This window comes from Cladophialophora bantiana (genome assembly GCF_000835475.1).
Source record: "Cladophialophora bantiana CBS 173.52 unplaced genomic scaffold supercont1.10, whole genome shotgun sequence".
Classification (NCBI taxonomy): Eukaryota; Fungi; Ascomycota; class Eurotiomycetes; order Chaetothyriales; family Herpotrichiellaceae; genus Cladophialophora; species Cladophialophora bantiana.
The window spans coordinates 364,352-380,141 of record NW_015971584.1 but is presented as its reverse complement, the minus strand read 5'-3'; the positions used below and the strand labels follow the sequence as shown (position 1 = coordinate 380,141).

Genomic DNA, 15,790 nt, shown 5'->3' with positions numbered 1-15,790 from the left:
TCATCTCTAGCCTGTGCTATAGACTGGGATGCTAGAGTCGCGAATGGAAATGGAGTAGCGATTTGACCTCTCCATGTTCATAAACGAGGTAGTTGTTGTTCTGGACGGACATGTGCCCTTGGCATGGAAAGATGACACGTGGGTGCACGTGTCACTCTCTCAGCCTTTCCACGCCGCGTCGGGTTTCATTTCTAAACACCTCTTCACTCACCCTTCATCCTGACTCCTGAACTTCTCCACGCCGTGCAGTGCCGACAAAAGGATCCAAATTGCGGCAGACCTACCAATTCCATCATTGACACCTTTTCGACTTGCGACCACTTCTCTATCCTGGTGGCTCAATGTCTTTGGAAGATGTTGTCCTGCCACAGCAATCTCGCATCGTTTAAAATTCGGGCACAGCATCATCGTTCCCGTGGCGCGCCGTTGCAGCTAGTGGCTGATCCTCAGCTCCGCTACTAACTACTTGTCAATTTTCTCTAGGAATAAATATAGTCAAAACCTAGCCTCATTCTTTCGTTAACGCGCACAATCAACAAGGGGTAGGATGAGTACTCGTCAGCTAGGTCAGAGACGCCGGTCACGATTCGAAGGAAAGCCCAGTGGGAACAGACGAAAGCAGTTGTCCCCCCTATTGTGATGAACTGATGCATCCGATCTTTCATTTCACTTTTGATCCACCCCATTCAAGGATACAGTCAAGGCGGGAGAGTTTCCTATCAAGCAAACGGAATACATCGATCTGTCCTACAAGGATACTATCTATACAGTTCTTTCTCCATTCTCGAACCTACATAATAATGGGGTGATATTCGACACATTGCCAACTCGACCGACTCGTCTGTCACTCGTTCTGTTTCTCCTTCTGTCGTTCGTTTACAGCATGCATTCCTTTCCTCGTCCCTTCCTCCTTTTAATCCTGCTCACAATTTCTCTCGCTCAGACCGGTGTGGGCTCTTGGATCTTTCCCCCTTCTGGAGACTTCGATCCCTACAGCTCTATCGACACCGGCCCAGCTTCATGGCCTCCTGGGCCCGAGCCTGGTGCGCCCAAGCCCGGTGCCCCTGCTCCGTTCCCAAGCCCACCGGCCTGGGTTTCTTGGCCAGAAACAGAGACCTCTTCAACTACAACTCGCAAGACGATTAAGCCAACTACAACCACTTCCAAAACCACTTCAGCCTCGCCTACAACGTCGTCCACGACTTTCTCTACGAGTATGACTGCCATCACAACTACCACCACCCCTATCACTACCACTACCACTACCACTACCACTACCACTACCACTACCACTACCACTACCACTACCACTACCACTACCACTACCACTACCACCACAACCCCCGCTGTCATACCAACTAATTGTAATCCCGGTGGAGCTCAACCGACCTTCATCCTCGTCGGGAGCGATAGCGGCACAGTCTATGATGGCCAGTATGTCTCAAGCGTCGACCAAGCAATACAGAAAGGCTAGACTTTGTCCCGTCCGAGGCCGACGCTGTCACCTTCATCTTCAATAACAATTGTAACCTGGTTACCGTTTTGGATGGCAGACTTAGTTACGTCACCTCCACTACTGAGTTGACTGAAGTCTTCCTATTCCCACCGGGCACTGCGGACTACACGGCCTTGGTTTGCAGTGTCACCGCCGCCAACACGCTCGACTGTGTGATAGGGGTGCGCGACTTTGCCACCTGCCCGGCTGATGGGAATCCTGTATTCTTTCAAAACGGTCCAACAGAGGGATGTTCGTCCATCACGTTTAGCTTTGTGTACGCGTCATGAAGAGTGAGCCCGTGTTGGGAAGCCGGTAGTCAAAGAGATGTGGAAAGTCTAAGAGTAGGAGCGAAGTATGTCACGTCGAAAGAAGCAAATGACAAAAATTGAATCTCAGGAAGAAGAGGTGGGATTGCGAGAGATATTGTTTCGGAAACCCGGGCTCATCTTTTGCTCTCTTTCCCTTCTTTTCTAATCTATACGGAAAACACGTTGCACACCGCAGCCTCGCCAAGCCTCCATGCAACGTGACCCCCAAGGCTGTACCAGGGCACCCCCTCTCATAGAAATCCTCCGTACTCAAAAATCATATTATATTGCATGGTTATTGCGACTCAGGAAGTTAGCGCCGTGATAGTTGGCATCGCATCATTGGCCCTAAAGCGCTAAGGGTTTCAACCCTTGGGACGGGTGGGGCATGGCAGTCAGGGGTAAGCACAGACATATCTGTCTGACTAAGACACCCACGACAAACGTGCTTGAAACGTGCCAAACAGCTGCCAACTGATTCTGTCAGACAAAAATCATTCCCCTCACGACGCGCCTTATATGACAAAAGCGCGTTCTCGGGTGAATCATTGAAAGGCGAGCCTTATTAAACAAGACCGGGAGGGCTAATAAATCCGAAAGTCTCAGATGGACGACGAACTGCACACGGTAAGCTGAGGACAGACTCGTCTCCGAATATCAGTTAACATATTCCAGAGCTGCTACATTTTCAGACCGACGACAGAAGGGAACGAAGAGATCGATCCGAGTCCGCAAAAGAAGCGGAAGTTGAACAAAACCCCCTCGAACGGTGCTCAAGGGGAGTACTCGTGGCCACGGGTGCTGGGTGGACAAGAATCTCGAGAGGCTGTCACACGGCGAAGGAGTGCATTTGAGACAATATGGGCCAAGCAACAGGAGAAAATCGACGGCATTGTCAATGTGGTAGACGAAGAATTTGTTGGCCCGGTTATAAGATATGCGCGCACCCAGAAGGCAGATGACCTCCGGAATGGGAAGAGACTGAAGACCGCGCTACTTGCGTTGGGTCCCAGCACAAAGTATCACCACGACGTCCATGAAACATGGAAATGCACCGTGCCAGACAAAACGCATGGGGAACCAGAGTTGCTGGTCTCTTTGCAGCCGAGTCACTGTCCCAACATTCAGATTGCGTTGAAGAACGTCGTCAGATCCGCGATATCTGGGCAAGGAGGAGTTGGAGAGTATACAGAATTCCTGATCGAGCACAAAGCCCTGATCCCGCTGGCCTTCGATCTGGAATTGCTCCACCGATATGTCCACCGCCACAGCGTCGAGCGAGTGGTGATATCCATCATGGATGTCGAATCATTTGACACTACTGTCTTTTCCGAACTGATCTCGACTTTCCACTCCTGGTCGGACAGGATCCCAATCGTTCTTTTCGTCGGCATATCAACAACCGTCGAGCTCTTTGAGTCTCGGTTGTCAAGATTGACTGTTTCACTTTTGGATGCTCAAATCTTTGAAACAAGCTCACACCTGAATGTGGAAGATCGGCTCTTTGACCTGTACGCGACAATACAACATGGTCAGGATGCAGATGTGTTTCTTGGTCCGTCGGTCGTCCGCGTGCTGGCCACTCTGGCAGAAGACCAAGGCAGCACACCTGAAACATTTGCCCGGGCCATCAAGTACGCTTACATGTCTCACTTTTTTGCAAATCCTCTGTCAATGCTGTGCATCGAATCTGGTACGCCCTCGCCGTGGGCGCCGGTACTGTGTCAAGCCATCCGCAACCTGGCCAGCTTTAGAACATACTGCGAAGCGCTCGGAAAGGGCGACAAGACCCAACGAGAGAGGGTCCGACACCTCCTCACCTCCGACGACGACCTTGAAAAGGCAGCTGTCATAGCAATCCGATCAGGCAAAGACATAATGCGTTCAAGTCTCTGTGCCATCTCTACCCTAAGATACATCTACCACCGGAGGCTCAAACTGAAAGCATATACGACGTGGGAGAGTGAAACGCATCTCCTGCAGTCTCTACCTGGTCTGGATAGATCAGAGCTCTTCGAGGCCATCGAAGACAAGTTCAAAAGCCTACCCCCTGGGACGCCATTTATCCAATTCCTCAACGACTCCGCCCCGGAAATGGGAGATCTACAAGACTTCCATCGGTCTTCCGCACAAGAATCAGACTCAGAGGCAGAGGCCGATCCCGAGACGAGCCACGTTTCCGAACCAGAAAAGTTCATCACACTCCTGCGCCGATACCTCCAAAGCCGAACGTCATCCCCTTCTTCACCATCACCTTGCGACGGCCTCAACCCCTTCCGCGAATTCATGGCCGAGTCATACACCGTGAACCAGAAATCCCCGCTCTCTCAGACCATCCACCCGCGCCCTCGCCACTGCGTCGAGCGCGCCCTGGTCCGTCCGGCGGACTACCTGGGCTGCGCATGCTGCGTGTCCTCAACCGGCGGCGAAGGTGGAGACATGTCGGATAAGGCGAGTCTCCCGCCCACAAGCCTCCTGCTGAACATGCTCAATGAAGCGGGCGTGGTGGTCAACGTACGGGATCTGTGGGATGCGTTTCGAGACACGCTCTTGCACGGCGCACGGTCACGATCTGACGCCGACGCCGGCACCACCGATCACGATCATGACGTTGACGTTGACGCCAACAACGACGAAGCGAACGAGACCGATGAGCAAGACAGCAGGGAAAAAGGCGATGCTGAGGCCGAGAAGGAGAAGCAAGCACTGTCCCTCTTCTACCGCGCCCTGGCCGAGCTGCGGTACCTGGGTCTGATCAAGCCAAGCAAGCGCAAGCCCGGGGTGGAATGTATCGCGAAGACGGCGTGGATGGGCCTCTAGCTACCGAGCAAGCTCCAGTCCGTGTCCAACGCACCTGCTTTTCTAAACGGTCAGTCAGTATCAAATTGCATGGAGACGGAGACGGAACAATCCATTAACGAACAGGTCAAGGTGAAGGTGTTCCCTTGTATTCTAAGTAAATGAATCGCCCATGGCTTCCCGAATTCGCTCCTCCTAAGGAGACCATCCCCTTTGTCAGAGCGTGTGCGTGACTGGTACAATACATGGTAATATCTCGGGATTTCGTTTGAACATTTCCATCCGTCTTTCCGCATGCTATCCAAAGATCCCACATCCCACATCGCAATAGCGACGAATAGTAACAACATAGGCACCGATCATCAAATCCAGAACCAGATCCAATACATATTCCCATCTCAACGTCCAATGCACATGCCTCGATGTATACGCACTCAGTAACCAAACGCCATTTCGTGCAATTCCAATTCCCCCGTTGCAGTCCGCCCAGACAGAAGTGGGAAACAAGAATAGCATAAAAAGGGAAAGACTTGTTTGTCCATTCCTCCCCAACCCATCTCATTCCATCCACAGACTCATGAGTCACCCGACTCAAAGACAAACGACAGCAAGTTTTCGACATGTGGCTAACTCAGCTCGTAGACACCAAACATTACCATGAACAGGGGTATAATGACCAATAAAAATGAAAAGTGACTTCATCCCGATGTCATATCAACAGAAAATCAGAAGCGAGCCAAACGAGTGCACGCCAGGTCAGGTGAGGAGAAAGTCCGCCCAGTCATTCAAACCACGACTTCGGGAGCAGCCAAGGTGCAATTGGCGCAGAACTTTTGGTGACATTCAGGATCCATACAGCGGTTGCTTAGCCCGTAGGCATTGGGTAAATCGCATTGGCAGCAGATGATCAGTGTGGCATGGCGTAGATGGTGACGCCGGTGAGAGCGGGAGTCCTCGTTTTGGCCCTGGCCCTGGCCCTGGTCATGACTTTGGTTTGTCATCGACACATCTTGTGTCTGAGGCACTTCCATCGCGCTATGCATGTTGCCCACACCTGATGACCCCTGGTGAGTGCTGGAAGGGCTGGCTGGGTGCGGCGACAAGGCTTGGTGCACTGGCGAGGAGTCGCTGTGTTGTGAAGCCGAAGACTGAGTAGTCTCAGAAGGAGCCTGCGGAGTATGCATGACATCATCATCATCTTCTTCATCATCATCATCTTCTTCTTCTACGCTGCCTTCGCTCTGCTTCCTCTCCTCAGACCGTGCTTCCTTCGTCTTTCCCTCGCCGGTGAGCTCAACCCAGTCCTTGTTTGATTTATGGTCTTTCATGAAGTGATCTGCAATGTGATCGAATCGATACGTGATAGCGTCGACATCAGTCTTAGGGTGAACAACGACTTCCTTGCAGAAACCACACCAAAACCGGCCTTGATAATTGCTTGCTAGTCGGCGGTTTTGAGCGTGCTCTTCCGGCCGTAGAATCGAATGAGCCTGTTGCAGATGCTGAATATAATTGGATGGGTCGTGAAAGAAGACTTTAAAACAGAGGTCACAGACCCAACACTCTTGTTGCTCATGCTGTGATTTCTCGTGCCTTTTCCAGTCGTTTTTACTGCCGAAAGTCTTGTTGCACCCGTCGAAGACGCAACCATACGGTTTCGAATGGCGTTTCATGTGCTTGTTCAAATCACTTTGCCTTTGCTTCACCTTTTTGCATCCCGGATACTCACATGGAAAACGCGCGGGCTTTGAAGGAAGATATCGGATGCCACCAGGAGGTTCAGCATCAATAGCCCTAGAGACCGGCCTGACGGAAGAGGCAGTATAACTTGTCATGGCATCGCTGTTGTGTAAAGACAATCGAAACTGGTTCACGATTTCCTCGAGGTTCAGAATATCCTCGTCAGAACGTGATTGATTGGGCCCGTTGGACTGGTGTTGTTCTAAAAAGGAGCGGATCTCTTCTTCGATCGCCTTTGCGAGCTTAGACTTTGAAGGAGTATTGTCGGGTTGAATGATATTGATCTGGTAGCCTTGGTGTGGTGAAGGCCCTGAGTCGTTGTCAGTGGCGGCCGGGTTGGTACTACTTCCAACATAGCCAAGAAGATCGTCCTGTGAGCCTCCAAGGTCCGGCGGGACACGGGCCATCGGGAGTGAGGCAAAATCGGCCATTCGGTTCGGGTCAAGGTCAGGGACGGTAATTGTATGTGGCTTTTTCGTCTTCCGTGGCGGTACATTGCCGAATGCGGAATTCATTCTCATCGCAGTGGCAGCGATGGCATAGGATTCCCGAGACGGACGGGGCGAAAATTGGAAGTTGACTCTTTGATTGGTGAAGTCGGGAGAGAGTTGTGACATATCCTGATATTGAGAGCAGTCGGCCTGCGACCATGCCCTCTGCACGGATGCCACGGGAGATGACAGATTTTGTGTGTTCAGATTGGGAAGAGCCCGCTGCTGCTGCAAACTGCGGGCGTTGGCCGCAGTGGCTATGGGCCGATGCTGATTGTGTTGTTGCATGGGCTGAGCCGGGCCAAAGGACCTGGCAAGATCTCGGTCGATGATTTGGCCATTGTAACTTGGTGAGCGAGACGTTTGAGTGATCTGAGCTATGTTGGGGCCGAAGAGTGTGTTCAGATCCTGATAGTTGCTGTCAGAGACAGAGAATTGGTCGTGCCCGGAGATTAGCAAATTCGACGAGTGCGACGGGATCGAGGCAGGAAGGGATGCCGTCTCGTCAGCCTGTCCTTGTAGAAGTTGGTCTTGGTACCATTCGTTGGACCTAGAAGAAGTCAGTCCGAAGAACGTGAACTAGTTAACAGATACTCACAATCGAAGTAGAGACTCTAGATTCTGATCCCCGTGCATCTTTTTGAGATGCTGCTTGAAGTTGTCCAAGCGAGGCCATTCCTTTTCCGCCTTGTTACAACCAACGCCAAAGCACTTGTAGGATCTGCTCTTCCGGTTGTTGATTTTATGCACGGCTTTAAGATGCCTGTCAAGGTCATTGCTAGTAGCAAACCCTTTACTGCTCTGAGCACAGTCAGGGAAGGGACATTTGTGCTCGCGTTTATGGCGGGCAAAATGTTTCCTGGAACCACCCTTGTCAGCATTGCATATCAAAAAGGTGACGACGACGACGACGACGACGACGTACTTCAGATCGGACCTCGTCTTGGCTTGGTAGCCACATTCCGAACATTCCAGGTCTCTACTTCTCTGCGGTGGTCGGTGCGTCGCCGACTGTCCTGATTCTGAAGGGGCCGGGTTCAAGGCACGAGGAGTAACGCCTGAGGACTGAGAAAGGGAATAGGAGTTTGGAAGGGAGAAAGGTAAGGACGTCGTGGTGACGTTCCGTTGATCCATCTTTGTCTGCTCTCCCATCACCGAGTCGACTTCATGGTGGGACATGATTGACCTGGATCCGTAACCCGAGTCTCCTAAAGATTTCCGTCCACTAGCAGAAGAGCACGTAAGATCATGTATGGGTGGCCTAGGATGCCGAGGAGGCATTCCAGGTTCGTTAGGGTTCATTGTATCAGGCAATAAAGCAGGTGGTCCCTCAGTAGCAGCCAGATGTGTCCATGGTCCGGGAATGGTTTGGTGACTGGATACACCGTCGATGGCAACAGAAGAAGAGTCCACAAAGCGAGGAAGTGATGAACCAGAAGAAAGAGAATACTTGGGGTCGCCTTGCAGATGTTGAAATGGATAGGGTTCAAAAGAGACGGCGTAGTCCGGAAATGGGGAATCAGGGTGCGAGAAGACGCTTCGAGGGATGTGGTCACCAGGAGAAGACATGGCGGATAAAGGGGTCTGCAGCCCTGTCAAGACAGAATCCGTCGAGTAGGCTGAGTGCAGGGCAGACGGAGGTGCTGCAGCAGATGCACCGCCCTCGTCTGATACCGGGACAAATGTCTGGTGCAATGAGTCAGAGACCACAGGGGCAACAGGACGGCGGGGCAGTGCTGGATATACATTGGGGTTTGGCAGCCGCGCGTGGTTGGAAACCGACTGACGCGGTCGAGCGTGATCCTTCGACATGGCGGGCGAAGGTGGTCGAGGGACGCAATATAACTGAACCCGGAGGTTAGCTCAGACCTCGGCAGAAAGACTCCCCAGCACGACTCGCTGCAAGGGGGCACAAAAGTGAGGCAAAAGCTTCCATTCCTCGGCCACCAGGCAGGGCGGATGCTTACCCTTGGGTTCGACTCAACCGGCACGCGGGCCCGGGGTAGAGAAGAGTCCAGTCTCGAGTGAGCAAGCGAGGCCACACAAGCAGGAGGAAATAGAGCCGTCAAGGATCAAGAGGGCCTCAATGATGGTTCGAGAACACAGCCTGGCTTGAACGAGACTCGCAAAACGCCTATGGCATGGCTCAGCAACGACTGAGGTAGGCGTAGCCAATCAAAGTGTGCGAGGCGTTGGGTCGAGAGGCAGCCTCGCCTAGTCTTTTTCGGACCGACTCTGCAGAAAATGAGGCGGCTTAGGGAGGCCAAATCTCCATAAGCCTGGGGGAGGGAAACGCATATCAATATATGATGCAGAAGCAGACGAGGACTGTGGACAAGAGGAGAGGAAGGGAAAGGGACGATGGGAGGATGCAGGGAGAGAGTTTGCACCGAGTTGGTCTTGGGCTTTGGGACTTGGGAGACATGGATGGGGGCAGTGCAGCGACGAAGGAGACTCACCCTCGGGAGGGGGTTGATGAGCCTGATGAACCCAATGAACCCAAGAGGCCGGGATCCCAGCTGCTAACGGAACGGAAGGAGGAAAAGAGGAGTCATCCTGGACTGGAATGAAACAAATCAATTGACGAAAATTGATCAGGACAAGCAACCAAGTAGTAACCGGTGTAATAGCAGGCAGAAGTGCTGCAGTTGAACAGGTGTGTGTGCTGTATGTGTGGCGTGGTGACTGTGGTGGTGGGGGGAGTTTTGGGACCGAATGAGACGGTGAGAGAGAAAAGAGAACGATGACGAAGGGAACCGAGCGCGGCGACACGGACGCGGCGTGTGACGGTTGTGTGATTGGCTCGTGACCGGCGACACAAAACTACTTGTGACGTACCTCGTACTGGTTACATGGTACCGTACGCAGACCGGTCTGACGGGAGCGTATAGTTCGCAGATAGTTAGCCAGTATCAGCCAACCACACGCCCCTAGCGACGTGAGTGTGCCTTGGTCTAGTCTGCTGCGGGCTTAGTGGATGCCTCTTGCTGCCTAGGCCTTTGGTAAAGGTATCCGCAGTACGAGGGACAGTCCGAGGTACGATACGACCTACCTACCAAGTACAAGTAGGTACCAACGCCCTTTGCGTCCCACAGCACCAAAGAAACTCGGAAGAGAATATTCAGAACATTTGTACCATGCATTCCCCCCAACATACAGGGTATATTACAACAATACTACCGATCACCCCTGAAGCTCCCCATCTATGATCCGTACGTATATATATATCGGGATGGGGCCGAGCAGGACAAGTGGCGGTTAAGTATGCCCACGAGCTTCGCTAACCGCTGCGTTCCGTCCATGCCCGCTCATAACTTGGATTGTTACAACACTTTCCAAGAGCTCATTGTGCATGCTGACAGGTCCCAGCCAGGTCCCAGCCAAATCCCCCCACCCACACGTGCCGAAAAGTCCACAACTTCGCAACTTCAAAAGTTCCAGAAAACAACGACAAGTTGCAAAGTCAAAATGTCCAAATTGTCCCATCATCGCATTAATCATTGCCCGCTTGTCATCCCGATCATGACCCAGATTCCAACTCTGAGACTCAGAACATCATAGGGGTATCTATCCTGGGTAGAGTACATCCGTAACCTGTCGAAACCATGATTGAAACCATGTCCAAAACAGTCTCGACTCGCTCTGCTCCATAGCAGTCCGCGTCAAATGGCAGTCTCCTCCCGCCCTCCAGCCGTGGCCCCGACTTTGCGTCCTCGCCTCACTCTGCAAAACTCAATCCGATCACGGTCTCTACCGTCAATCATGTAAAATGCAAGTTTGGCCCTGTTTCCCCGGTTGCCGTGTCCCCGTACATAAACTGTTGCTGCGTGTGTGCATGCAACGCCATCTGTAGGCCTAGCCCAGCTCGACCCTCAACCCCCATTGGACTGACATGTCCCCCTCGTGGTTGACTTGGCAGCATCGATGAGGCATATTGCCCCATGGTATATCCCGGCATCGAGTGCGAATGCGGGTGCGCGCTCGCATACATGTTTTGCATCGATGCGTGTGTATACATAGCCCCTGTTGAGTCGTAGAATGCGCTGTCGTACCCTTGGCCCATCGGCTGAGATCGGGGCGTCACCATTCCGTTTTGGGGCGATAGACTATGTGGGTGCTGCGTATCCATCTGACCTGATCCCATGAAGATGGGAGACTGATGAGCGTAGTTCCCCGTAGCACCGTAACCACCCGTCATCATCTGGCCTGGGCCTGTCGGTGCAAGCGCATGCGGGCTGTAGTATGTCTGGTCGAGCTGGTAGCCCGCATTTGGGGGACGCCCATGCATCGACGCGGGCGACTGGCCTGCAGAGGAGTTTTGGTAGGCCGATGTCGCACTGGTGGGATATGGTGATAGATTGCTCGTATCAACGGGGTTCAGCGTCCCAGGAATGGCTGCGAACGACGACGCCGTCACCGGCGGCTGATCAATCGGGCTGACAATGGTATCGGGTGAGACTTCCCTCATGTTTACGAGCTGTAGGACTGGCATGGCGATCTGTTCCATATGCTTTCCCATGTGCACGGACAGTTTCTTGAATGTCGAACACACGTTGCCACAGAAGCGGCAAGGCTCATCCCGGGGCTTCTTGTCGGTCTCGGAGCGACACTTGTCCACCATCCGCCAGACCTCACTGTCCTCTTGAAAGCCACCATTGATCGCCTTGTTCTTGCTGCTACCCGAACCCCGCTTGACCTTAGGCTCGGTCATCTTGTGTTCCCTTACCAGATGCTGGACAAAGTTGTCTTTGCGGTAACAGATGTGATTGCATTCCTGAATAGAACACTGCCACCACTCCAAGTGTCGGTGCCGCTCATTCTCGTGGCGTACCCAGTCTGCTTTGCGCTTGAACGACTTCGACTCGGAACAATTGGGGAATGTGCAGGAAAATGGCTGGATGTCTTCGTGCACGTGCTTTGTCCAGTCGGACGGTTTATGAAACTTCTTCACCTTGAAGCAGAGATTACATTCAAATTCGGCTGGAAGTCGTGAAACCGGTGGCAGGGGGATCCCCACGGGAAATAATGCCGGCGTGACAACGCCGTCCGTGAACCCAGACTCATCGACTTCATCATCTGCTGGGTTACTGATTTGGAACTGGGTCAGCGTCGTGTCCGGATCCTTAGAGCTGACCCGGGGCGCTAGAGGCATCGAGTCGCCACCCAGATCGAAGCAAAACTTGCCCGAGGCGCATTTATGCGCAACTTGGACAGAACGAGTGTGCTTGATCTTGGTTTCGACGAGTTTTTTGTAGCGCCGAATCTGCTCTTGGCCAATGCGTTCAATGAGATATGGCTCAAGTCGAGGATTGAGCTTACGCGCATGGTCTCTGAATCCGTCGATCGTCGGCATAATGTCCTCGGCGCGGATCTCAAGATCCATCCGAATAGCCACCTCGTCTGTTTCGTCCTCGTCGTCATCCGCAGGAGCGTCTTCGTTGTCGATAATCTGTGCCGCCAGGATCGGTTCGCGCTCATGCATGGGGGATGCGAGAGTCGGAATGGGTGGTCCGCCATGCTTGGTCAACAGATCTGCCAGCCCGAGGTTTGACGACTTTGCGTTCTTGGTCACGTCACTTTTGCTGCGCTGCTTTTTCAGCGTCGGTAAGGGGCGTGTTGACTTAGAGGCATCAAAGTCTTGGGCGACTGAATTTCCACGCCCGACAGCTGCAAGGTGACCAGTCATAGCAAGCAAGGCACTGCCCGTATTCAACGAAGGTGACTTAGGCTTGCCAAAACTCGGCATCCTCTGGGGTTTGATGCTCCCGACAGAGCTCCGGTGAGTATGACCTCGTGGGGCGGGCTCTTTGTCCTCTGCTGAGGGCTCTTCCTTTATGTTACTGCTACTGCGCCGAGGAAATATGCCCCGAGCCTTGTTGAAGAGGCTGCTCGTTCGTTCCCGCCCCCTTTTCGAAAGGGACAGGTGTCGAATCTGACTGCCTTCAACAATGGAGTTGATTTCGCTCTCGCTCAGCCGACGTCGTGTTCCCCATGTAGCAGCCCTCGAGGCGGTCTCCCACTTTGCTGCTTCTTCGTTGAACTTGTATGCAGCAGCGTTTGATGTATTGGGTTGACCTCTTGTGCTGACAACAGGGCCCCGAGCCGGATCCTGCCATGGGCCTCGCCTGATGAACTGGGTAGGCAACGGATCCTGTAGTTCTGCCGGCGTTTCATCTTCGAGCGGAGGGAAAGCAGATTTATCAGGAGATGTGCGACCCTCGAGAGCATGGGGTGAAAGGCGCGGGGAGCCGTCTTCCCGATAATGCTCGATGGTCCGCTCCGTGAGCTCTTCAATTACCGACGATTGTCTTGATGCGTCGTCGTCAAAGTACTCGTCGTCTGTTTCCACATCAACAAGAGCCCCTGGACCGGGGATATGCTCGTCTGAGTACACCGGACCGAGAGCATCCACTCGGCCATCAGCGGTATGAGCCCGCCGCCTTGCCCCTTGAGGCGTCCGGCGACACGCGTTTCCCCCAGATTCATCTTCAGGCCCACTGCCAGCTTCGCTTGTTGCAAGCCATTCCTGAACCTCGGCATTCCTTTCCTCAAGTTGGCGCTGCTCTTCAAGCTCCTTGGCCGAGGGAACCGTTTCGTCATTCCTCGACTGTGGTTCAAGACCGTGGCGCTGTGGTGCGGTCGAACGAAAATTATCTGTACCATTGGCGTCTGGAGGCATCAGATGAGACGGAGACACGTCTACATCCCTTGTTTCTGATCCCTCGAGACCATCACCATCGTCGTCCTCGCCGGAAGACTCGCTCTCACGACCGCGCTTGGCAGATGTCGGCATTAAATTCTGTGATGTCTCGGACTTCACGCCACCAGAGGTCTCATAGTCAGACACCATGACCACAGGGCTCGGTGCCCGCATGCATGACGTGCCCTGCCAGGCATTTACTTTGTGATCGGACGAAGGGGTATGCCTCGAACTCGTGTCCACTTTGAGAGTTTGAGATGCTCCTCTCCTGTGGGAGGCGGCTGAGCGGTCCATTGATTGATTTTGTTGTTCATCGGGAGTTTGCAGGCGCGGAGGAACGGGAAGAGACGACCCAACTGAGGAATTCTTGGAACTCATCAGCTCTTCTCCAGAGACGAATTTGGGCAGTGTCTCTTCGGTGTGGTGAAAATAACTTTGCAAATCTGAACTTCCGGGAGCTCCTGGCGCGGCCTCAAAATCATTCGACCCGTAAGGATCAATTATGCGGGGCTGTGCGGCGTCTTGCAACATGAACTGTTGCTCCCAAATTTGTTCTTGTGGAGTGGTATGCTCGCTTAGGGGGTTTTCGGAAGATTCTTCTGTCGTTAGGAAATCGTCAAAGGAGGATTCGCGGTAGGAGTTGTCTTCGTCAAGATTGTATATGTCAGCCAAAGGTTGTACAGATCCAGGACTAGATACCGGCGGGAGATTGTACTGGGGATTAGCCAGCCAAAAATCCGGTTCGCTTCCCAGTTCCTGAGTTCCTTGCGACGGGTTTGACGTTATACTCGCATTATGCTGATGACTCCTGGACATGGAGGAATTTGCTCTGTGTTGCTGGGCTGGTATCTGCCGCGGTCGGTGAAATGCTGGAGTGGTCAGCAACGGAGAATGCTGTCCAGGCCTCTGGACATTGTATGGATTCGGGTAGGAGTGCGACATTGTGTCGTGAATCTTTAGCCCAGGATAAAGGAAAGCCAGATGTGTCTCTCCTATTCTGCTCGATTCCCGAGTGGGGAAGATCTGATAGGGCCAGGATGGTCAGGGCGTCGGAGGCATGGTAGGCGGATGGTCCGCCTGTTGTGAGGCTGTGAAGGATATCGTGATGTAGCGCAAAGTATCTGAGAACGCAGAGGAGTTCGGCCCAGGAGGACGATACCAAAGGGCCCAGGATGAAATTACCCCGGTCGGAGAACCGCAGCAGACTGCGCCTGCGGTCGCTCTTGGTGACGGCTGTGGATATCCGGCTCGTCGCGAGCACCACAGGATGTCCAGAGGGTGTAAATAGAGGAGATGAGTTGAAATGAAGAGGGCGCTAGAGGGAAGAGGGAAATGCTCGAGAAGGAGACGCGAGAAACTGTGGCACCCGCTCGTCGTGTCTCCTGATGTGGTCGGACAGAATCTGGACAGATGTGACTGGTCGCGCAGAGGACGGTGGACAGAGCAGTGGAAGGGGCTCAGGAGCAGCCACCAGCAAAGAGCAATGAGGGATAGCGCAGTGGGCAGGCAGATCGAGGGGCAGATTTCAAAGCTGGTGCAAGAGAAATGGCTCGCGACCCAGGGCTGGCTGCTCCAGGAAGGAGAGAGCCTGATGAATACAATCGGAGGTCGGCTGGGAACAACGGCGCGTTAGCGCGCAGCCGGAAAGAGTGACCTAGGTCAGGGAGAGGAGTTCAACAGTACCCAAAGTAGTCCGCGTGAGGCTATGACCAAGGGCGAGCAGAGGCGGTCGATTGAGGAAAGTCGTGATGGTGGTAGAAGAGGTGGTTGTGGTGGAGGTGGTTTCTTGTCTCGCGCAGGCGGAGGAAGCAGGCCTGCAATTGCCCGATTCCCTCGTCTCGACTCTTGGGGGCGTGAAGGTGGAGATGGAGATGAAAGCCCACCAAATCCCACCAGCCCTTCCCTGGATGGCCAGCACTGCCATGCCATGCTCGCCCGCTGTTGGAGGTCTGCATCCCACTACCTGCTCTTGTCCTCTTGTCATCGTACTTTTTCAGCTCCCGCATTAGACTTCTCGACGCGCCGACGGTTGATTCGACCCAAGCCCGCTCGCACAGGGATCGTTGCTGCAAGGACCCACGATATCATTCCACTCAAGGCCCTGACAAGCCACAATGTGGTCCCCCCCCAACCGGTGAGCTCAGTGCAAGTTGTTGAACAGTGAACTTATTCCATCCCAGGGCCAGTTGTGTTCCTGCTGGCGCTGCTGGATAAACAATTCGCGGCTATTATCGTATCATGCGCAGGTCCAACC

At 53.4% G+C, this 15,790-nt stretch overlaps 4 protein-coding genes across 4 annotated transcripts; 2 read left to right on the top strand and 2 right to left on the bottom strand.

Moving 5' to 3' along the window:
* Window positions 1-883: 883 nt before the first annotated feature.
* Window positions 884-1,474, top strand: Z519_07047 (uncharacterized protein; the record flags this gene model as incomplete). Its single annotated transcript, XM_016764783.1, has 1 exon — window positions 884-1,474. One exon carries the CDS (start codon window positions 884-886, stop codon window positions 1,472-1,474), a length of 591 nt encoding a protein of 196 aa, XP_016618733.1.
* A 938-nt stretch (window positions 1,475-2,412) lies between these two features.
* Z519_07046 (uncharacterized protein) lies at window positions 2,413-4,626 on the top strand (the record flags this gene model as incomplete). Its single annotated transcript, XM_016764782.1, has 2 exons — window positions 2,413-2,433; window positions 2,482-4,626. 2 exons carry the CDS (start codon window positions 2,413-2,415, stop codon window positions 4,624-4,626), a joined length of 2,166 nt encoding a protein of 721 aa, XP_016618732.1.
* Window positions 4,627-5,390: 764 nt separating this feature from the next.
* On the bottom strand, window positions 5,391-8,648 carry Z519_07045 (uncharacterized protein; the record flags this gene model as incomplete). Its single annotated transcript, XM_016764781.1, has 3 exons — window positions 5,391-7,386; window positions 7,435-7,695; window positions 7,762-8,648. The coding sequence occupies 3 exons, from the start codon at window positions 8,646-8,648 to the stop codon at window positions 5,391-5,393; spliced, it is 3,144 nt and encodes a 1,047-aa protein (XP_016618731.1).
* A 1,948-nt stretch (window positions 8,649-10,596) lies between these two features.
* On the bottom strand, window positions 10,597-14,478 carry Z519_07044 (uncharacterized protein; the record flags this gene model as incomplete). Its single annotated transcript, XM_016764780.1, has 1 exon — window positions 10,597-14,478. One exon carries the CDS (start codon window positions 14,476-14,478, stop codon window positions 10,597-10,599), a length of 3,882 nt encoding a protein of 1,293 aa, XP_016618730.1.
* Window positions 14,479-15,790: the final 1,312 nt, after the last annotated feature.